General features: G+C 35.5%; 2 protein-coding genes across 13 annotated transcripts in view; one reads left to right on the top strand and one right to left on the bottom strand.

The window, feature by feature from the left end:
- Positions 1 to 20,616, bottom strand: part of LOC124154109 (dynactin subunit 1) — a 55,709-nt gene extending 35,093 nt beyond the window's left edge. For 2 of the 9 annotated variants that reach the window (XM_046527632.1, XM_046527628.1), the window contains exons 1-7: positions 20,442 to 20,616; positions 16,124 to 16,315; positions 12,097 to 12,251; positions 8,306 to 8,350; positions 8,169 to 8,207; positions 818 to 871; positions 517 to 540 (exon numbers count right to left, since the gene is read on the bottom strand). In XM_046527632.1, the coding sequence (XP_046383588.1) occupies positions 517 to 540; positions 818 to 871; positions 8,169 to 8,207; positions 8,306 to 8,350; positions 12,097 to 12,251; positions 16,124 to 16,300 (494 nt within the window). In that variant the 5' untranslated portion in view covers positions 16,301 to 16,315; positions 20,442 to 20,616. The remainder of the gene's footprint in view (positions 1 to 516; positions 541 to 817; positions 872 to 8,168; positions 8,208 to 8,305; positions 8,351 to 12,096; positions 12,252 to 16,123; positions 16,316 to 20,441) is intronic. The other 7 variants (XM_046527631.1, XM_046527630.1, XM_046527634.1 and 4 more) reach the window with 7 other exon arrangements.
- An 83-nt stretch (positions 20,617 to 20,699) lies between these two features.
- LOC124154110 (heparanase-like) overlaps positions 20,700 to 25,192 on the top strand; it is a 34,982-nt gene continuing 30,489 nt past the window's right edge. For all 4 annotated transcript variants that reach the window (XR_006863834.1, XM_046527638.1, XM_046527640.1 and 1 more), the window contains exon 1: positions 20,700 to 20,855. The gene's annotated coding sequence lies outside the window, so the exon portion shown is untranslated. The remainder of the gene's footprint in view (positions 20,856 to 25,192) is intronic.

Genomic DNA, 25,192 nt, shown 5'->3' on the forward strand with positions numbered 1-25,192 from the left:
ATGACAGGTACCGAATTATAGGTTTAGTCAAATGAATTAAATTTAAAGAGCAATGAATTGTTGAAATTTCTATTCTATTTGTGCAAAATGGAGAACTATCACAATATAATTATTTGATTAATACACCAGAGAAAAGGGAGAGAATAACATCACATGAAACACCTGCTAATCAGGATAACATGTAACCTTGTGATACATGTATGGATCTTAAAGAGAACAAGTAACTATTTAAACAGTGGGAACAACAGGTGGAACAACGACATAACTAATTAATACTAGGTGTATCAACAGTAAAGGTTAAAATACAGTTAGTAATAGGAGGCACACAAAAGAAATTATGTATGCCCCCACATGCAAAGCATTAAATACATTTTGCGGTAAGAACATGCTAAATCTAACTCATAAGCCATAAATCCTAAACTCTGCCCAAAAGAATTAATGATTCCATAAACCCATCAATAGAAAAGCCAATACCCTGAAGTAATAAAGAGCACATTTAGTAAGTAAAACCCATACCTGTTTCTCCTAGGAGGAATATTCCTGTTTTGTACACAAAAATACAAAGCAAAATCAAAGGTCACAGTCATTTTAACATGTAGGTATACAACTTCAACAAGGGAACAAATACAATTCATAAATGCCTGAACCATGTATAAAAATTTAAGGCTAAACTATGCACTTTTTCCAACGCTCACAAGCCTATTTTCTCAAGCTATTGTATCTTTAATTACACGGCATGTGAAATCTAACCATATTAAGGACTGATAGTGACATTATGGAAGCACAATTATAGCATATCGATGGAATTAAATCCTACCTTAGGTTGTCCGGCTTCCGTGGGGTCTGTACTTGGGGCACTTTCCGTCTCGGACTTAACACAAAATGGGAAATAAAGTAGTACAAGTTTAACAATCTACCACTCACAGCATTTTACACTATTATTATTTTATTCATATTTAAATTTGCGGTTAAGGTCAATTTTAGAGAGACTATTAACTCAATTTGCACTCCTTTCAAATCATAAACTTGATAAATGATTACATCTATGAATTAATTTTACTTCATAAAAATCATAAAACAAAGGAAATATACTGAAGCCATTCCACAAAAAGGAATTTCCATTTTTTGTATCTGCTTATGAATCCATGTCAACAAATAATTACCACACAGAAGATAAAGCAAACAACTACGACCAAAAGATAAATATCAAAATATTACTTTAAATAAACTTATGTTCAGATTTTTAATAAGGCAAAAAGCCAAAACATACTGTGATAATAAAGAGAAAATAGTTATTAAATGAATTATTTGATGACAAAATACATATATCATCTTCGATTATTTTCACTTCATTTTGTAAACCAATGCACAGAAAAAATTATAATCACTTGACATCCAGGAGGTTAATTACACAAAGATTCAACATTTTATTACACATAAATTAAAGCAAAACCTTTAAATTGCACAAAATTTACTCACTTAATACCTACACCATAACACCTGATCTAATATCCAAACTAAATTCCAAATACAGTCACAAAAAATATTTTGTTCATAAAATGAGTACATATTTTTTCATTGATTATGGAGTGAAAAGTAATATTCACAAGGATTTATCACATGGATACCTGCATAAAATTTATCATTGCAAAGGATTTAATCATTTATTTTATTTATATTAAAATGATAATGAACAGAGGAATTATAAAAGTTATTGAGAAACTGATCAGCATCGCCTTTCTGGAGGAAAAAAGAAACTTTCTGTCACAACCTGTTGGGTACATTTGGCTTCACAGGCATTGCCTAACACAAACTAATAAATTCCATGATCTAAAACTCTCTCTTTAAGCAAATGAATTTAGGTACGGCAAGCACAGGATAATTTTGCCTAATTTTTACAACTTTTAAATACTCCTATATACATACTTACATAAATACTTCTATAACTTTAAAACCTCCCCATTGGTCTTATAAAACTCTTACAATGTGATTTTAGAGAAGTTTTTATTAAAAATCCTAATTTTAAAGTTTCAGGCCATTGCTTGATGGGTAAGGTAACGTTAAGTCATACATTTGATGTTCCCAGAACTTGATTCAAGCACTACTGAAAAAAGACTGTGAGACCTTATGAAATAGAAACCATTTTCAAGTGTTAAAATACTTCTCCAAAAGTACAAACTTAATTTGTGAGAGCTGAAGAACAATTTCTTTAGTAGAAAGTTAAAGAAATTAAAAATACAAGTACTTGAACTGAGGAAAAAATTATAGGTACTACATAATTACTAATGGGTCACAAGTTGAACCATGGCCTAACTGTGTTAACGTCTTGATGTTGATATTTTAAGAAAACCATACATTGAAATAAAAAAATCAAATTTTCCCTAAAAGCAATTAAAGAGCTATCATAATTTTTTATGCAAGGCCAAATACGACCACAGGGCCAAATTAACCTTTGCTTCCAGTACCCAATACTAATAGAATGACACAGGAATAAACTCTTCACTGGTTAATAGTGTGTCTCAGAGCCCGACAGTAGTGTCTTAGCTACTGGGCAATATTTAACCTTCGAAAGCTTGATTGAAAAACCATCAACCCAGCAATGAATTAACCAAAACCCACCACACCTACAGGGCATGCTCTACACTGCCTTAAGTCTTCTCCATTGATCTAAGTAGCCCAGGAACAAATAAACATATAATAATTAGTTAAATGCTGGAGGAATTGTCCCACAAACTTTTAGAACAACCCTCAATATTTCAAAATGCAGAGTTTGTGATGAGCAAGATAATTTTCTGGTTGATATTCCAGCAAATTACGGACTAAGTAAGATAGAATGCTTTGGGCTCTCACTGAAAGTAATTAAAAAGTGAGACTAATTTTAATCAATTCATACCTTCCACTATATTAAACCTCAAGCTGAAGATATCACATATAGGTTATAACCATGTCTACTATAAGGTAACAAAGGCAGTATTCGCATAGGCGCCCAAAGGCACACTCTCTTTAGTACATATTATGTACTATGACTTACAAACAGGTTGAATATCCAATATTATAAAATAACAATAAAAATATTACTTGCACCTTAAAAACATATACAACTGACCAAGAAAGCTACATAAAACTGCTGGGATTTCCCATGATTGCAATATTCAAACATAATTGACAATATTTTCACTAAATACATTGACAGAAAAGGTGACTTTGACAAATGTCACCCATGATGAACATGTGCTATGATTAAATTTCAGGAATCATTATCACTCAGTTGTACACATGATGATCTTCAATAAAGAAAGAGCACCAACTAGCATCCAAACCCAAAATATGTATATGTGGTCTGAAAAACACCATTAAGTAGCTGCCAAGTTTTCATCAATGCATGGTAAATATTTCAAATTAACTGTGTAGTTTTTCTCTAGTTTCTGACCAGCCAGTTCATCACATTATCAAATATTTTTGCTAAAAAGCTTCATCAAAATGGGTTCTCTAGGGTTGCCTGGTATACCATGGTTCTGATGTGTGGTAGAGAGTATATTTCTGACTTCAGCCGATTCTCTTGAAATCATCAGATATGCTAACCACTTGTAAAGAAAGGGTTCAACATATTCTTACCATTGTGGAGAATTAACCACTAACTGATTGATTTCACCAGTAATTGGTAGAAATTGATCAAATACTGGTTTATTTTACCAGATTTTTCCAAAGGGAGGGAACATTATTAATGAAAAATTGTAATTGTATTTTTAGAGGTACTTGTGCAATGTGAAAAGGTTTTACAGTAACCCTTACACATAAAAACATATAAGGACTCATTACATGAGACAACAAAGATAGCTAGGGATAGGATATATTATGATGAAACCGACAGGGAAGCTGAAACTTGACGGCTAGAGTAACCCTTCAGTGGAATATCTATCACTTTTCTAGCTAGTTCCTCCAAACCCTACTCTCCTTATTCTACTCTCCTCTACTCTGCCTGTCCTTCCCAACAAACACCTTTTCAATGGAATAAGATCAAAAGATACAGAAAAAGCATAACAGTCAAACCAAGGTCATAACTACCACAAAAATAAACAAAGCTGAATTATCCATCTTCTTTGATTATTCACTCAAGATTTCCCTTCCATTGGGAGGGATAATGAAAGCTCTAAGGAACTTAGAATTTGTCATTAATAAAGATTGCCAAAAAAGAAACCTCACAGTAAATTATCAATCAAATGCTGTTTTACAAGTAGTGTAGAGAATCACCAGTCCCCAACTTGATGTTATAAGAGGTGAATATTCCCTCTCAGCTCTTTTATCGGCTAATCATATTGCTACTTCATTCAGAATTTTAATATTCCCTATGATACACAACATATAGCTACAGTAAACTCTCGATTATACGAAGTCAGTGGGACCCAGAAATTTGCACTTCGTAAAATCGAGTTTCGTAATTTCAAACCTTTTTCATAAGTCCCGAAAAAATGTTCGCTTTTGTTTCTTCCGCCCTTTTTTGTCTTTAGTGGCCTTATTTAAATGTTTCTGGTAGTTATTCACGGTAGAATTCTTACAAAAGGCTTTTTGTTATCGATTTATGCTGTGAAAGATCGTTAAATAATTATACCACCATAAATTTCCAATTTCTTGTACATATACTTCAATATCAACGATCGCTTAAGAAATTCCCGACCAGTTTAGAAAACGTATCTAATCAAATAATGAATTGCAAAGTTTATTATAAGAATATAATGTTATAAATTTGTGGTTAGGAGCGAATAGAAACTATTAAGTAAGCGTAATACAGATAATTGTATCCAACACCCACGGAATTTTAGCGCCAGCCGGCCTAACCATACTCTAAGGGCCTAACCGCCATTTATGTTGCTCACTATCGCTCAGTGACGAGAAAAAAAAAAAAAGAAAAACAAGGGCCTCAACCCGTTTCCAAAATAGCCTTCGTAAGTTAATATTTCGAGTTACTCCGTATTTTCAGCTGAATGTGCTATCATTTCAATTAGTTATTTTCATTGAGATTCAGTAACGATCATAAATTACATAGGATATGATTATCTTCTGGCGAATATTTGAAGTAAATTCTGTTTGAGTTCTCTGTCCGGCTACTGTGCTCCATCATCTTTGCAGACGTTGCAATGAAAGACTTTATTCTTCATCAGGACCATATTCTTCATACCGGGTGTGAAGTTCATATAGTATTTCTCTCTCTTCTTTTATGCCGACAGGAGCAAGGTTTCAACCGGAAAACGACAGGAGAAACATCTTCCATTATCAGAAAAGTAAAGAGAGAAACCGTGATCTCTGCATTTCTTCAGGGTTTCCTTCCGCGTCAGCTTGTTTGTGGACAACAGTTTCGCTGGCTATCCTGCCAGCGTCTCCAGGTCGAAGGTGTCTGCTGTCGGTTTCTTCTCGGAGAAACCTTATTATCCACATTTGCGATTTGCCATTGTAGTGGAGGAAATCAAGTACGTCTTTGAACCGTGTTTCTGCGATAAAATAAATAACAATTTTATTAACTTGGCCATTTTAGCAAAGTGAACAAAATCGTTATTTCTCATGGCAGAAACACGGTTCAGAGACATACTTGATTGCCTGATTGGCAGAAGTGCGATGCAAACAATTATATTTTGATGATGCCATTGATTGATAGATTTTCAAAATGCAGTCAGAGCGGTCACTTTTGGGGAGAGAGGCCCCCGCTCGGAGGGTCGAGGAGAGGGGCCAGCGAGGGTGAGCTCGTCGAGGAAAGGGTCCCGGATTAGGGACCCTTCGAAGTGCTTCAGCGAAAAGTAGTCTTAAGTAGTCTTCGAAGTATGTTCACAGCAGCCTGCCTTGCGAACGTACCAGGTAAGTTCACAGCAGTTGAAAGGGTTCAGTAGGAGTGTACGAATAACCTCGCGCGACCTTCCTGACATGTTAAACTACGATGTATTGTCGATGCGATGTTTACAAATAGGCAAGTAAGTAGGGGCATTATGTCAGTCGCGATATTTTTACTGAACTCCTACTTCCCCTAAATTCCCACCGTGAGGTTTTAGGCGAACCCGTTCTTTCTAAAGTTGCACAATTATTTACGATTTCACACTTTTGATGGACCACAGTCGGAAGCGCCAATTTTTTCAGCTAACTACGCCAGCGTAACTAGTTTTGTTGACAAATATTTCACCGTAGTTCGTATAAACGAATGCCATTTGCTCCTGGGGACCGAGCCGATGTTCGTAATTTCAAAACATTTCGTATAATCGAATAGCGCCATGTATTTAGCATAGGCTTTTCACCGGGACCGCAATATCACTTCGTATAATCGAAAACTTCGTAAAATCCTGCTTCCTATAATCGAGAGTTTACTGTATTACTGTTCCTATCCTCAACTTCTATGCTTCTCTTAGCTTTGCTCTCTTGAAAATTCTTTCCAGTCAAAAAAGTCGGCAAAAATTCATGAACAATTCATGCATAACTCCAGGGACATGAAATTAAGTACACAGATGAATCTCACACCCTCTCACCTTTGACATGATAAGAAAGGGACCCAAATTCCTAGACTACAAAGAAGATCTTTTAAAATCCTTTCTTCCATAATTTATAAAGAAATCAAAATGCTGGAAAGATAAATGTTATTCCGGTATTTCTTAGCCTAAAAAATTTGCTTTATCAGTCTGTTTTGATCCAATGGAAAACAACCACACCCATTTTTTTTAAGAACAGCATAAGTTTCAATAATATGTATGAAACCTTTACTGGTTCAACCGCTGATGCCCTAAAACCCATTACCCCAAGCCCATCAAGGAAACTGATGGGGGAGTATGTCGATGTAGTTGCATATTTTACCAGCTAAAACCTTTTAGGTTGCTGCCATGCATTATGAGCCACTCTGTCCTGCAAACATTGCAATGAATGTAAGGGCACTGAAGTTTTTAGGTGAAGCAACAAATAAATAAATTTATTAAAACTATATCATTGAATTAAAATACAAATTTATACAAACTCTGAGAACATAGTTAAATAAATATAATAGACTAAGGCTATAAATTTAAGGGATTTTCCTTGATAATGATGCAAGATTTTTGAGACCGGTCGGAATATAGCAGAAAAAAATAAGTGGAATTTGCTTCAATGTATTTAATCATGAAATTCCACATAGTAAACTCGCAAATCATGGTAGATTTAAACTTTGAGAACAATAAATTTTTTTGTTAAGTATCTAGTGTAATTTTAAAAGTAATTCATGAAATGCCTTTACAGAAATCAGTGTTTTCCTCATGAGAGAAATGCTAACTTTCTGAGGTAATTGTTAACGTAAAAACATTCATACGATCCAAGGTTTTCCCTAGTCTGATAGAATTCCCAGATTTTTTCAGAGAATTCAAGGAATTCCTGGTTGGTAGATAATACGATAATCACAGTTCTGTGGCAACATGAACTGCAAGTATTTAATTCCAATAACGAGCATTAGCATTCACAGGGATACAAATAGTCTTCCTTCTCGTGTTCATGGACAGCATCCAGCACACAGCTCAACTAATGATGCACAGCATTGTGAGTACTCCATTAACGAATAAGGAATATAATATTCAGCACAAAAAATTTCAAATATGAACATAGCAGTAACAACATTGATACTTCTACTCAAAAAATAAAACAATTCAAAGAAACAAATTACATTATGCTTACAAGGTGTTTGAGCAATGAATAAGTATTTGCAAAGACATGCACAATGATACATTAACTGAAACTGGTCAATGTACCAATAAAAACATTCTGTGCAAATCACTCTATCACACAAATAATTACCAATATTTCACTCACAAATCACATTCACTAAAAACTTGCAGCAAATGACCCTCAATAAAATAACCCTAACTTTACTTAATACCACTCAGGCAAAGGTGTAAGAAACACTGCCACTCACACAAAACTGATATCTGATTTACGTGTAATAGACAGATAACTAATTTAATCCTACATACATACTTGGATGAAAAGAAGCTTCAATTTCAAACACACCAATACCCTAAGAGACACGTGATTCATGACTTCAAAAACATAAAATAAAAAAATAACTTTATACACAAATTATTTCAGAGAGAGAACGAATGCCCACGGTAATTTTCAAGGATAAATGAAACACTTGCTTTTCAACAGATTAAGTCCTAGTTAATCATACTTACGGAGTAGGTTCAGCTCTCCTCCTTACACTGCTTGGGTAGCTGAAGCAGTGGGTTAAAGAGAAATAAGTGTTAAGAAAGAAAGAGAAGACAGAAGAGAATATATTCAAGCAACAATTCTAGTCAAAGAAATCACTCACCTCTGAGTTAGTCTAGTGGTAGTTGTAGTCCCAAATTTCCTTAGGCTAGCATAAGAAGAATCATTTGATACATTAAATCCCTTCGTAAAGATTTTTATCACTATGCAGTGATTTTAAAGAAAAGACCCACATGGAAATTTCCACACATGTCATGAAAGCATGAATTGAAACTTAATACCCTTGCAGCGGTTTGTATAGAAGTATTATTTGATAGAGCAGGGGGTGAAGATCACTGTATTGTAAGGTTAAGAAATTTTAAATATGCTCATCCCATGATATTTCACATTTAAAATTTATCTGAAGAAAGTACAAGAGTTTTGCCAAATTGAGAGAAAGAACAACAAGAGCTCAGCCCCTCTCTTATTTCTCAGAAGATTTTTTGTAATTCATCCGCTCCTTAAACTCACTTTGTAAAAGTTTGGTGTACACACACCAGAAAAGAAAATGGAAGGAAATGATGAACTTAGTTATGACAACGATGAAACTAATAATATTCTGCATGAAAGAGAAAAGAATAGATAAAAGCAAATTCCATTTCCAGAGAGAATTTCCAAGGCATTAGTTACCCTATAAAAGTACCCATACAAGGAGATGCAAAATCTTCAAATTCCATCTAGTGAGCACACCCACTGCAAATACATGAGCAAATGTCCATAAAGCAGTCCCTGGTTTAATTCCACTCATTTGTCCCTGAATTCATTCATCTACCCATGTGGGCACATGCCTTGTGTTAACCTGGCTTTATAGCATGCAGATTACTCAATGATGCAGAGGTCTCAATGATTGCCATGTAGCTAATTAAAAGAAGAAAATTATGTACAACAATGAGTCAAGGGTGCTCATGTTCGAGTGTGCGATTTTTATTGTCAGGGCATTCATATTGATATCATATAAGCTGGCTATTTGAATTATTGCCTTCTTCTGTTGCTTAAGTACCACTGCCTATTGGTATCGCTTTGTATTGTACTCCACTGTTTATGTTCTGTCTGCATCAAAGGGTAACCATGTTTTATTTTGCGTAAATATAAAGATTGGTTACATTGAAGGATGTAATACATATGTTCATTTACCAGTGCTCAGCTCCACAAGATATTAGTGGAGAAGTAAGGATCAATTAAGAATTGCAACACTTAACACTATAGTGAATTGTTCGCGGAAATTTTCTTGTAAGTTTTAATTCACAGCAATTATAAGATTCCTATTGTACATCGTGCAGAGATTGATTACAATTTTAGCTGTGTATAAAAAAGCCTCATTTAAGATGAGATTTGGAATAGTGTGTGTAATTGTAAAGATGAATCAAGGCAATAAATATTTAAAAACAATGCTTTTTCATTCGGTTTGTTGTCAATGAGAATGATGAAATAATTGACAAAAATAAATAAAGAAAGTACAAGAGTAGAGGAAAAAATCTGAGAATACAAAAAAAGGTTTCTACTGTAGAGACATTTGACCATTTTTTTACTACATATTACCACGACAAGGTTCAGGGATCACGGCCATGACTTCAGAATATAAAGGTTTTCATTAAATTTAGTCATGGCAAAGTTCTTAACACAGACGTAATTAGCACATGACATTATAAAAAGAGGTCAAAAAAATAACACAATCGTTGTAAGCACTTCCTACAGAAAGACATTTTAATTCAACCACTTTGAGACTTCTGCAATCACTCAGGATATACCTAACGATTAGTATTCCTATTAACACATGCACAAGTAAGCTATCAATGTTAGCTCCTCTGAAACCATCACCCAATACAATTATTTTGCATTTAACTGTCAACAAATGAAAAGAATAACATACGTATATCAATAACAACAATAAAGTCTCTAGTTAAAATTGAAGCCATAAATACAAATTTACGCCAAAAACTTGTTTATCATCATATACCACTATCTACACCAATCACAAGTCATTTTCAATTACTTACTTTTAATGATCAGAGAGAGAACATAAGATTTTTACCTATTTAAGAACCTAACAAAAGGCAAGTAACACCCAACCTCCAACTCCTCAGTAAAAGTAATGATAACACCATTATTTCCAATATGGATATATATATATTTCAACTCCACAGTTTTTCAATCACTGAAAGAAGTCTAAAATTTACATATCCATAAATAATTTACCCCTTTCTTTCATGCAGAGGAAGGAACAATAGGTAATTGGCAACAAACATAAATGCAAGGAAGGGAAAAAAGGAATTTGATTCCCAAAAAACAGGCTAGAGAGTAAAAGACGCCTCTTCATCCATAAATTAAAATAAATACCAACAAAAAAAAATATTCCACGAAAACTATGAAAGCAATATTATCATGTGGAACAACAGCTGAAAATCCTAAAATCAACTGGAAACTCAGTACACATTCAAATTAAGCCTAGGAGCATGTCCGCTTAAACCCAAGCAAGATTCACTACCCAGCAATAAGGACATGTACCAATGAACGACATTAAATTACTGCCCCCTATTTTTATACATAAATATCACTCACCATCACCAATAATCACTCACAATTAATAACGCCCTCTCTTCCGAATAAGAAATCTTTATTATCAGCAACGCTAAAATGCTTTAACTCTGGGGTGAATGCATAACGTATGTTCCTTTATGAAAGATTTTATGTTTCCCCTGTGAACTGACTTGAGCATTTTTTTCAATTGATTCTTTCTGAATGGAGAGGCTCCAGTGGTTCCCACAGATTATGTCAGTTTCAGACTCAGCGTGATGTCTTTGACAATATATACACAATTATATGTTCCAGATAAGCAAAGGGCATGGCTAAATAAGTATGGTGAATTGGCCCCTGAGCGACATTTCCAAGATTCTCGGACCAGAAGTCTTGGTGAGCTATTGAGTCTTGCAAAATATTCAGTCGATCTTTTGTGGCTCAACTACGTGATAATTGAACTTTTTCAAATATTTCCTTCATTCATGAAAAAATGACAAAATAGATAATAAATAATGAAAGGACATCATCCACATTTGGAAATTTTTGAGATTTTTTTTGTTTTATTTTTAAAATCAAAAATGCTGTGAAATTTTCAAAAAATTATTTCACCAAGTTAGAGCTGGGGCAGAGTTATCAAAATATGTTGAGATTATGCACTCGACACTTAGGCATATGTGAAAATAATTTCAACTAAATTAAAGTAGCAGAACATAGTTAAAAAATAAAAACGAACTGATATCCCATTCCATCATGTACAAAAAATTGAGTCACCTAGGAATGCATTGCATTAGCCACCTCTCGAATCCACCTGCTCAAGCGGCAACAGCACACAATTTTTGCAGAAAAGGAAGGGTAATAGATATATACTGTTCTTTTTTGATATTTTCTCAGAATCTCTATTCTCCCCACATTTTTAAGTAATGCACACGTAAGTTGCAAATACATTAAGAGCCTTTGCTGACCTTAAAAATGCCATAATTTATGAAATTACCACATTAAAACAGGAGGGTGAACAATTTATGAGGGTATGCAGATTAATTCAAAATAGGGATTGACAAAAATGGGAGCTGTGGGATTATGAATTTCAGAATAAATGTTTGGACAGGAGGGTGAAGCAAGAGAATGGCAAGCTTTCCATAATCCTAACTCTTTCATTGAATTGGATGGAGAAAAGTTTTCACTGCACTGAGGCACAAGACCAAGAAATGGCATGCATCAGAAACCTTGATCAGCTACATTGAAATGCACGCTTGATATCCCATTTTTAAGCTGTGATATATATTTACACCACTGTCATGCATGGCAAAGAATAACAAAATATATTAACACCATACAAACCTGCTAGCTCTGCCCCGCATTCTCTCTTCAGAAGTAGGAGTTGTGATCGACGATGAAGTAGAAGGGGTGGATGGTGAGGTTGCTTCCGTAGATGTTCCTCCATCAATAACGGAAATCTGAGATTGTCTCACAAACGTTCCATGGTTTTCCTTACACTGGGAGGATAACACATGAATGCTGATTTAGAATAAATTTTTACCAATAATTCTAGCCGTTTTGAAGTATTAAAATCTGCCTTCTTGAAATGGCGACACTCACAAAAAAATATTGAAAAATACAAGGAGCAACACCACACTCATGAAAAATTGAAATAATAACAAAAATATGTTTCAGACCATGAAAAAATGATAAATTTATGAGTAAATGGCAAAAGTAAACTTCCCTTTACATCCAAAAAGCACTAATAGAGCCAAAAATAAAGGCATTGACCTATATTTTGAAATGAATATGTATTCACAATTTTTTATCTTTTGCTGCTCATCAACCAGACCATTTTACCAAGATAGGAGGTGAACAACATCCGAGCCTTTAGTATTCTCCATGTAGATCAGTCATTATATTACATGGAAAGCTGGGAAGAACATCAATGTAATGATTACTTTAGGATTACCATACAAGGCTACATTGGGAGAGAGTGAGCAAGTTTGACAACAGCAATGAAATTTCCCCCTGAATGCAATGACTACTCAGCCATTCTGTTTATGGTTCATTTTTTGAAGAAGTCTTATTGACTGCAATGCGTGTCTGATATATTTGAGAGAGGGAAAATAATTTGTTGAAATCAATAGAATTCCTTGATGACAGCAAATTATTTGCAGCTTCATATTTTTTGTGTTAGTTACTTCATTTTTAAAGTTTGTACAAACTTTAACACACTTCCAGTTCGTAACTAGACCCAAGGAAGAGCACTGGAGATGTTTGAATGGGATTTGGTGTTATACCATAAATTGCATACATAAAATTTTCTAGGAACTCTACAAGTACTTTCTACAGCAAATACATTTCTTGAAAGCTAGGAATCACTAAGTGCTAAAGCAAAACATGAATTTCTTTAAATTTAATCGCTCTGTAAACTTCGAATGCAATCTGGAGATGACACTTGGGCAACTAACTACCCCGTTCAGATAGACTTTAAGGCATAAACAATACATAAGAGCCACACTTAGAAAGTCTTCAGTACATGTTCATTTCCTCAGATTGATTTTAACAGAATTACAAAGAGGAGCCAGAATGTCAAATTTTTCACCTTTGAGGTCCCTATTCTGCAACACTATAGGACTCTTCAGCTCACTGTACATCGTTATATGCTTCATGTCACCCATGACTTCTATTCCCTTCAAACATCTTCCATCTTGTAGCTAGCCAGGTATCCAATCCTCAACCATTTGATGCAAAACTCTTTCACTACCTCACAAGCTGACTCATCATGCCTCACACATCTTCCTATTCTCTAACAACCTCTCCTTAAACCATTTCACATCCACGTTTGTCATACTTTTTGACTATTAAATCCACCTCATCCACCTTCATCCTCACTTCTTCAATGACTCACATATATAGGTATGTATGTATGTACATATCCTCTTTCTTTACACCCGACATTTTGGCACCACAATACTCCACAAGGATTTCCTTGGAATTATTTTCTAATGAGAAATCCCAGTATGACAAAGAATGCAACATAAAATTTGGCGGAATTACAAAGAATTGAAGTAGTTGTGAAACTCAATTTTGCCTTTTTCTTCATGCATTCCTTTCATTCAACCCATCCATGTACACAATCATCACAGCCACTCATATCGTCACAAATTTCAACCTCAGCAGTCTTTTCTGTCAACAGCAAATGTAGCTGTAATCTCAAATGCTTCTAAGTTTACGGATGTAGTAAGGCCACTGAGCAAAAGAGTCATAAAATAATTGGTCCAATGCGAGCTACATAGAGCCATTGATATTAAATAAAACCATATGCAGCTGAAATTGTAAATAAATGTTGCAAAGACAATTATAGTCATAAAAAAAACTTAAATATTATGACTACCCTACTCTCACACAATCTGAATTCACAACTAAGGAGAAATATCAATAGTGACCACACATGTCATACATTCAACTTACAACTTGGTAAAGCTGTCTGAGTGAAATGAAGAAGCAGATGAAGCGAATCCTCACCTGATTAAGTTATGGCTGTTATTTGGCTTCAGAGTCATGAATCAAATTGGCTTCTGTTAACCATTCAACAGCAGAGGCATAAATGGATAAAAAAAAACTTGGCGAAACATCAATAAGACTTACAAGTGTCAACTGGGTGAAATGGCATTACATGTATTCCTTTTGTTATTTCAAAGTAAGTGCATGGGAACATGCAGAGACAACACTGATTATCCATTACCATAACGAGGAAAAAAGTTAGCCGATTGGAAGAAGCAATAATTAACAAAGTCAAACAAACAATTAATAATTAATCAATGAGGATGAATACAATGAGTCACAGCAAAATTTCAATTAAGACAGAATTTATTGGAGAGAGAAGACATCATAAGATATGTATAGACATAACTGTTAATTTTCAGTTTAGATCATTTTAGGGAAAAGATGGCCAGATTGCTAAATTGTACTAGAGGTATATATGTAGCTTCTAACCACTACTAAGTATTGCCATTTGCTCCAATAATATAAGCGTTGGAAGATGGCTTACCAGTAGATTGGAATTTTCAGTTTTTTTCTTTGCTTATAAAACTGTGACACGAGAGTTTTGACTAGTTCTCTAGATGAAGTAATTCAGGAAGATAGTTTGAAAAAACCGAGTGCAACATTTGAGAGCCAGTCATTTTGGAGCAAAATTATGACTGGTTTTGAAACGTCACGATTTAGCAAATAATCATCACTGACAACACTAGTATCGTACAATTTAGTGCTTTTTCAGGAATTCCCAAGGAATTTTGGCATTTTCAGATTTCATCCACGTGTGCATCATGGTGATGTTGACCTTTCTCCCACTACGTAACAGGAATCCTCACGCTAGAATGAGGTGGAGATAACTTCAAATTCATCGGTATTTGTAGGAGATATCCCGGATGGCTGTGGAGCATGTCCTTCCTGACCTGCTGGCACCTCACTAGGGAACGGTGAGAGATCTGAAAATCTGCTCAGAAAAATATTTTCCGGAGTTGGGGAAGGTGTAGCTATCCTCTTAATTCCTATTTTTGACCGCTTCATGATCTCCATATACTTTCAGGATAAGTATCTTTTCTCTCGCCAGAATTCTAAAATTATTTAGTTGTATCTAATCCAGTTTTTTTTGTTCCTAATGAAACATGTGGCTGATTTTCTTTCTTCATCCTTCTTCAGTGCTCAAGCATACACTTGCTTGCACGCGCACACTTCCACGAGCTCGAGGCATAACTATACAGAGTGAATCATGAAGAAATTCAAAAATTCCACCAAATCTTAGTCAGAAACCATACCAATCATCTCATATGAACGGTGAAGATTATTATTACAGTGAAACCTCTATTTTACACTTTTGGATGGACTACTTACAAAAAGTGCAAAATTGAGTAAAATTGTAAAATAGACTATCATTATTTAAAGGTGGTATTGTTTTGGGCCTGATAAAAACTGTGCAAAATCAGGGAAAATGTATAAAGGGGGAATCTAAAATCGAGGTTTCACTGTATTACAGAGAAGACCACTGATGCTCACAGTAATGGGAAGGGAATGGTGAAGGAGATAAATTAAAAAAAGATGGATTATCCTTTCATGTTTGTTTTCCAAGTAATTTTGACTTTACTTTCTTTGCTATCCACAACATCTTTTTCAAACATTTCATTGAAATACTCTTGTTTCACTGTGGAAGAAGAGGAAAGTGAGAGCAGAGGAGGGTGCTAACGTTGAAATAAGGGAGGAATTTCGGTGGTGGCTAAAGAACTGATCGACAAACAAATCGCCAAGCCTTTAACCGAATAATGGCACTCTACAGAGAATAAAGCATACAACTTCTAGCAAAAATGTCCCTGCAACCACTCACCTCAAAATACTGCTTATTCATGACAGTTCCATTGTTTTTTCCTTTCGGCTCATCAAGAATCACTCCAATCCATTTCCCAGAGGCAAATAAGGTGGTCCCAACGTATGCAACAACACCCTGAACATCTTTACCACCCACTTCCACCCGCTGTCCTATTCGGACACTTTTCTCTGCCATGTTTCACCAACAAAACTGTGTATAAAAGGAGAGAATGTAATAGCCCAAACTTATATGAAACATAAACACACATTACAGTAAGATATACCATAAACAAGGGTACAAATAAATAAACATTAAAAAGCAATTAAATTGGGTATAAAACAAATTAATAAATGTGATAGTATAGGAAGACAAAAACAATGGGCATACAAGAGATGTGGATAAATCACTGAAGATGATACCTGTGTTTGGCATCAAAACAACAGCCGGTATGGAGAACTTGGCTCATTGTCACTTGTGATGGAGAGAAATTTTGGGAGTGAGTGGATCAATAAGGAATAATTTTTCAAATTTAATGCAAAGATATCAAATGTGGTAATTGGTCAAAATATACTCATTGGTGATGGACGTTTTAAAAAAGTCAATACAAAATTTTCCACTGCCATTTATCTTTATAGAGTACCTCTACCACGAGGGGAGAGAACAACTGTACAACAATTACACAGAAATTGCAGTCATTTTCATATGAAAGGAGCAAAAGCCATATATGTCTAGTATCAATGAGAAAAGTCCAAAACCTCAGTGAAATTCACAGGAAAATGTAGTACTTAGGTGAAAAACTGTTTGAATTGAATTAGTACAGTATTAGTACTCTCGTTATTACATTCACAGGACCGAAAAACCTGAGGTTTGTAATAACGAAGTTCGTATGAACGTTTCTTTTAGGAATCGTCGGAAAAAAACTGTACGTGATGAAGGCGATTAGGTAAATTATGTGAAAATATATATTAACAGGAAAATTCGTTTCAGTTTCGGCATGTGGCATGACGTAATCAAGGGTTGATATCTTCCCGAGTATAGTAAGTCCGATTTACGAACTAGATGCATTCCAAGACCTTGTTCCTAAGTTGATGAACCTATGGTCCGGCCGCCGAGAGTTGTCCAATGACAGGGAGAATGGTCTAGGTTGGGGCAGCATTGCCAGGTAAGAAAGTGAAATGCCTACAAAGGGCTCCATGAAGACAGGGCATATTTTAGTGGATCAGGCTTATTTCGCTGCTATTTATGCATTTGACAACGTTGTATGACTGGGCGATGGTGTGAGGTGCGTTTGGAGGACAGCGATTGGCTGCAAACCGTGCTGGTGCAGGGTTATCCGCATCTCCTATTGTGCCGTCATCGGACAACTCTCGCTCGCTGGACTGTATGCAAGGCATCAAGGAGTTCGGTTATCCTGCGGAATGCAACACATCATAACAATTGTGTGCTAACTCACGATTGTGGCGAACTGATCTAGCTGGGCGTGCAACGCAGCCGGAACCGAAAAAAATCGCTCTCCGCGGTGAGGAACAACGGGCAAAACGCTGAACAGTTCCTAACTTCACGCCGGATTCAATGATACTTTGTTCAGATTATGCCCAGAGAACGATTTCCTCTACGCCGCACCGCGTAGCAACGGCCAAATTCGAAATTTTCGAATGCTGGCATCTCTGAAAGTTCGTAAATTGAATGTGCGTAGGAAAAGAAATAACTGTACATCAAATTTACGAGCTGTAATGAGTCTGTCACCATGATTCCCCAGGAATGAAGCTTATTGTATGACGTTGCGTGTATGGCGAAGAAAGACCCATAAATGACGCTCTTGGTCACAGTACACGAGGAGAACTTAAACATGGTGTGATTGCTACAACTTAGCGTAGTGAATAGCTATCTAAATGCCATAGCTTATGCGTGGAACTTCGTAATAAATTTCATTATGTAACCGCCAGGACCGAGACAGGTTCGTAATTTCGTAAAAACGAAATTTTCGTAATAACGTTTCTTTTCCTATAGCTTGGATATGCCTTTTTGCCGGAACCAACTATTTCCTTCGTAAAAACGAGAACTTCGTAATAACGGTGTTCGTATTAACGAGAGTTTACTGTATCATGTAAATCCTGCTGGAATTCAGTATTCTGCAGGTTTTTGCCAAGACCTGTCTAGATCTGAACGATTTTCCTGTTTCCAGGTACTAACCCTTAACAGCATAAATCAATGACAATGTCACAGCCTTAGACAAAGTGGGCCATTCTAACCGGAGAATGCAACTTATAAAAATAAACTGAATAAATCAAAATTTCTAAAAGGCACAGAGGGGTACATAAATGCTTTCTTCACTCAAATTTCTTGTGGGGTATATTCTCTGGGGGTCTTGCCAGTCTACGTGGGTCAATAAGAATGGAGCCCTGGGTGGGCCCAAAGGGATACACTCCTGAGGCCAGGCCTGTAAGTTAGAGACTTTTCTTCCCAGATCTTGTGAGGGGGGAGGGCACAGGAAGGAGGCTTCGCCACAATCAGAAGCCTGAAGATGCCTTTGCATATAGCGACAGGCACGGAATAGAAAGGATGGCGAATTCTGAAGCCATCACTAAGGTGACACGTGCTACCATTAGCTAAAAGGAATTCACCATTATTAAAGAAATGGAAGATTATCCAATGAGAAGAAAAATCCCGATGTTTTTCTCCATATTCCATGAGGGACAGTGAAGAAATATAACATTTTCTTGCCATTTACAAAATCTAGGCCAGAAAGACCTTTATTTCCCAAATTGAAGACTAATTAAAGGTGGCAACTTGGTGCAACTCTTAGCAAATAGGCTCAAAGCAAAAGGTAACCAACTTGCGTCATGCTGGGAAGAATACATAGAGACTTGGAAATTACGTCAGAAATGTCAAACATACATGTCATTATCATGGAACAAAATTTTTTTTAATTGTAAGTTTAAAAAATTCCTTTTAAATTTTAAATTGGTAGTTTTTAAAATGTCATTTACTGATCCACAATAGTAAATTTCGATGATAGGAAATCATCACATTATGTAGCATATTTTTGGTGGGTGACCATGTCACCAATAAAAATCAATATTCATAGCAAAATAAGTAAGGAGTGCAGTGTGCCACAATGATATTGTTGAGAGATAGTCATATTGGAGAGGAAAATAAAAGAGGGACTTCCAGAATCTAAGATCATATTAACAAAAAGTAAGGTTGAATCTATCTCGGGTTACCCAGGGAATGAATACTGTCTCTGGTTATTCTTTAGACTTCTAATGAAGTCCTGGAGAAAATGACAGCATTTGAAATTTGATGGTGCTGATACTGCGGCTGTGGGAATGTTACAAGACATTACTCAAGAAAGGATACTGTCAATTTAAATAATATAATCAACAAAAAACAAGTAAGAAAACATAAATAAGCAATCTCCATGCTTCTCCATTATTTATCATCTCCCTAAACTACTATCTTGAAATTGAAAGTTATCAGGCACAATATCACATGCAGCACAAACACAATCACTAAACCATCATCATCACCTCACATCTCCCTCAATCTCAACCACCTCTAGATCACCATTTGGTAAAACTATAACAACTGTTACCTTAATGTACAGACTGAAAAATTCTCCGCATAAAATTAACAATGGGAACTACACAATTTTGGTAGAACATACTCGGTCGTAGGGTTAGAGGTGATAAGCTAAATAATATAAAGAGAAGAGGCAAGAATTTCTTATAACCCCGTAGGATGGCTGAAATTAATGGGCATAATGTCATTTCTACAACTCTTAGTCTAGTTTAAAGCATTTACAAGCACTAACACACAATTCTAGTTTTGAGCATACATGACGTAAATTAATCCACAACATCGAAGGCCAATATATGTCAGGGAGAGTTTGAGAATACGGCAATCTAAGAGTAAAAACACATTAAAAAATCTCAAATAATTGTGATCGACAAGAAGATATAGAAACAAACCGCAGCCGACACATCACGGCCCGCCACCTAATCATAATTAAAATCGTAATAGTTTATACTAATCCTACGCAAAAAATCAATATTATCGATTAAATGCTCAATTAACCAGCAGGACACTAACTTTGCACTGGATGCTCGAAAGCCAAACTATGAAATGGTATTGATGACACGGATTGACACCGACGAATACTGAAAACACTCGATAAAATAAAAAAGTAACACTGAACCAAAATATGTTGTTAAGAGCTTTCACTAAAACTAAAAGAACGCAAGTAGAAGGGGTAATTTAGCAAAAATAATGAAACTGCAGGCTACGAACGCGATCCAGAAAGTTTAAAAAATGAAACACCCAATTTATCACATACCTGTCACATGAGTCCAACGAATAAATTCGTAAGTAAATATGCCAATACACAACCAAGATCCTAAAGCAAACGTATTACAGATCCCCCAATGAATAAACTTAATTCCAAATTCGTGTGGAAACGAACTCAACACAATTCCTCAGCTGTCGACATCAGCCGCTGTCATGCGCTATTAGAGCGCAACTAGCACATCCGAAACTGCTGAAGGAAGCTCAGTCAGCGCGGAGTTAGCTTTTGAGCTGTGTTTTGTTTATTAAAGTGGCTCGGGGACCGGGTACTTGGACCGGATATTCGGCGCGAATTTGGGTGGCTACAAATGACTTATAAATTTGAGAAGGGGGTGTGGTAGTGTCTCCTAACCTCAGATATTGAGTTGCTCATACATCGATCTATCTTTAGTATCCCATGGCAAAGGTAAGTAGACTTAATTTGAGTGGATCAATGCCATCTTGTCGGATGGTTGTGCCATGTTATTGAAGTGAAGCATGCTGGAGGGTAACCTATTGGATGTGTTGTGGTTCTTGGCGGTTTTCTGTTGAAAGTGATCGATATCATTCAGTCTTCATGCGCTATTTCATTTCCATTTTTCTTTATTGTTTCCATGAAAATTTGATAATATTTTAGATAAATACGTATATCCTTTGTTCATGACATCTATTTGCGATTGTGTCTAGGGTATCCTTCACAGCCTTTTTTTTGCCTTTGAAGTAAGTAAAAATTCGTTTAGCTCAAATTGATGTTATTTGAGGCTGATTGTGGTACCTTTGCTTGAGGGTCTGGTGATTTCTAAGTAAATATCGGCAAAATTGCATTGAAACTAATTATGTAAATTTTATTACTTTTCTTCGATTGGCTTTAACTCCGTATATTGGCTTTATTATTTGCTGAAAATCATAATGAAAATACTGGCTCTATGCAGGGGACACAGCCTTTACCCCTCTGATTAAAGTAATTCCATCCCTCGGAGAAACAATACTGGGATTTGGTGAAGTAAGGGGATTTGATGCTGGTTCTCTGCTAAATTCCAACTATAAAGGCGATCTCTTCACTGAGTCTATGCTGAAATTTTAACGTTTGCTGTTGTCTCACTTAATCTAATGGTGGATTACATAGTATGGGATGGGGAGGCTTTGTCAGGTGCCTTGACACCCACACTTTTCTTGATACATTGTGCCTAACCCATGGTTATGCTACCTGCCACTTAAGAGCACTACAGTTAATGTATGAATGTTCATCCATCCCTTTATAGTGTTGATCGAAGATTGTATAACTTTGGTGATCTTACAATTTTCTCACTTTTGCTAATGGTCAGTTATGTTCATGTTCAAGTCATCAAATATATTGTCATAGCAATTCAGTGATCAAATTGATGGACGATTGACCATAACATTTGTACCCCTCCCGATGGACAATTGATAGCAATAATTTTATATGCAGGCAGAGCCCTTTTGCATGTTAAGGTAGTAGAATCACAACAAGCTGTCACATTAAAACACCGAAACACTCAAAAATAAACACAGTAGGTATTGGAGTACATATTAAAATAGAAATTTCACATTATAATATTCCAGTCAGCACAATTCTGGTAATTGCAAAACAGAGTGTGTTTTATTGCAATTGTATTACAGTTGTAATGTAGCGTCAAATGTCCTCTTAAATAATTGTAATACAATGATGAATTATGAGTTTATTACAAATTGTATTCCTTTTGTAATACAATTGTATTACAGTGGCAAGTATATGACTCATCAGTGTTACCTCCAGAGTCATAGCTAACAGTCGCCGATTAATGGGTGGCTGTTAGCATTTCATCACACTTGAACACTGACTACCAGAGTTGTGAAAAGGGATTTTTTTGCATAAATTTTTTTTACACCATAGCAAGCAAAAAGCCATGAATTTTATTTTTACAGGTGGTGGGTCATACCTTAAGGAATAGTAGAAAAAATAATTGAGCTCAATTCACTTATTGCCTCAGGTCAAAATTTGATGTTTCATAGAACCATGTTTGTGACGCAAAACTTTCTAAAATCAAATGAAACATCTGAGTTAAGAGAATTTTCAGTATCCCTAAGGATCTTTTGAAATACGTATTTGAAATCCTCATGGCTTCCATAGTAGACCTGAAAATTTTCATAAGAAATGGATGAAAATTATGGCTGAGACAAATCATTTCCCTCTGGAGGTACAAGTGCCTCCATTGACTGCATTCATTGAAAAACTGCAGTTTCAACCAAACTTCAAATGGTTGTGAAAATAAAAGTAGCGGAGATAGCCAAGAAATATTTTACACTGTTTCATTCCTGCATGGAGGGATAAAATTGCCAAGTTTCATACAAATCTGAATCTGTTGGTGTCATACCTGGATGAACAGAAATGAAATGACCCTTATTAACTATGGACCAGGAATAGGGTGGTTTCCTATTATTTTTTTATAGCCTATATCGAAAGATTATTACTCGTGGAGTACGTTTTTCACAGTTTTAGATTTTTAAATGGCGATATCTATTTTTCGCGATTAAATGAAAAGTAAAAATTTTCAAGCACGCGAAAACGCGACGGCTAAGTATGAATGCCGGGAAATCTCCGTGTGACGTCGTTCTGGTTCCTGCTGCTGCAAGTGAGGTGAACTTGGGGCAAGGCTCTGAGTGCTGATACGTCGCAAGATGCTAGCAGGTAGCTGAGTACCATGCTAGCTGGTAGCGCTTGGCTTAAATAAGGATTATTAATACCTTATCAAACGAAGAAAACTTTCCGACCTTAGCCAGTTTTAATAGGTGACTATTAAGACATATTTCCCTGAGCTCTGTGCCTCATGCTTGCATTGGTAATCTCAGACCATGTAAAACTCCTATCTACTCGTATAGAAACTAGGTCCCTGTGACGTCACGTGGAGTGGCATCGCATGGGCACCAATCTGGCCTTTTTCAAATGAGGATAAAAATTGACCATTGCCATATTAAACCGGTATTTCTAAAACGAAATAATTTGTATATTATGAATACACTAATGGTGGGTTACGAATCGCAATCAATGCATTTCGTTTTCTTTGATGAAGGAAACTACCCTATTAGAAAATATTTAAATGAAATTTCTAAGAATTATATCATTTAAATTTAATTAGGAAAGGATTATGGTGCATTTTAGGGGCTCATGAATTGTTTGAGTTTACCATTTCTCTCCTCTAGGTGGGAGCAATTAGGATTAAAATTTTTAAATAAAAACCTAAATGGAAATACGAAATGATTGTTATGTGAACCACCCTATTGTAGCTCGTATTTGGTACAGCTTATTCCAACAATATTCCAAGATGGTTCTCACCAAGTGTGTATTTTATAGTTTAATGCAATAAATATCGGTGAAGACCCTTGTAACATGAAATATGTAACCCAACATCTTATGTCTTTATGCCAGTAAAATGAATATGTTGCTGGAAACTTATTTTTCATCAAGAAGCACCCTAAGTCAGATATATTTTGGATTATTTAAAACACTATCACATAGAACATAATCATATTTTATGGGAGTCTTCTATTTATGGTAAGTAAGTATGCTGCATTTTTAAATATTCAAGTACTTGAAGTTCATATTGCACCAGCCTATTTAACCCTTTCGCTGCGGCTCACTCTCAGAAAGCTACTTGGCACATGTGTTGGAAAAGTGAAGGGCTTCAGGGCGCACTACAGGAAGAATGAAAAGGTATGTTCACAACAACCTACCGTGCGATCGTACCAGGTACGTTCATAGCAGCAAAAGGGTTAAATAATTTAGTAATTCAATATAATCACTCATATTATCAATAGGATGAAAAAATTTTAAATGATCAACAGACATCAAGTATTTGATAGGACTTTAATCGCTACCTTGGTTTGACCAGGTTCTAACTGACATTTTTGCAAAATGTGGTGTTTTCACTCAAGATAACTAAGTTTATGTTTCTCTATGTGTTGCACCGGTTTTTATTCCTCTATGTAAAATAATAACAGATTTAGAACAGTGACAAAGTTCCACCTGCAAGGAGAAAAAACTAATATTTGGTGTGACAAGGTTCTTACTGCATTTTACTTATTTTATTACTCATATAAACATGTAAAAAAATAAAATAATTAACATATTTTCTTAAAGTAATAATTAGTAGTGTATCTAGTGGATCACTAGTGTATGTGCCAAAAATCATAAATTCCTATTAATAATAGAAATAGAGCAGTTTAAAACTTTGATAAGGTTTTTCTCAAAACCAGCTGATGGTCAGTTAGAACCTTGTCAAACCTAGGTAGAGTAATGTTCATGTATATCATTAATGAAGGAGAGAAACAATAGGGAACTTAATGAGACCCCTGGGGAACACCTGAAGCAGCAAAGGTATAAGAAGTGGAGTGAGCCAATTTAATTATCAATTTTCTATAAGCTTGGTGGCTCTTAATTAAGGTCAGAACATTACCATGTATAACATATGTCTTAAATTTTGATAAGAGTATTTGATGGTTGACCTTATCAGATGCCTTTGAGAAGTTAGTATAAACTGTATCTATTTGTCTATTCTATTTCAAAGCCTGAGGTATGAAGTAACAGGCATTTGGTCATCATTGACTTGCCACTAGTAAAACCATGTCGCTCAATCATTAAAATTCTGTGTGCAAAAGGAGGTAATTTATCTGAAAGAATACTCTCTAAACTTTAGGTAAAGCAGGTTGAATAAAGATGGGTCTGTATAGTTACTAACATTGTGTCTATCACCATTTCTGTAAATA

This window comes from Ischnura elegans, chromosome 2, assembly GCF_921293095.1.
Source record: "Ischnura elegans chromosome 2, ioIscEleg1.1, whole genome shotgun sequence".
Lineage (NCBI taxonomy): Eukaryota > Metazoa > Arthropoda > Insecta > Odonata > Coenagrionidae > Ischnura > Ischnura elegans.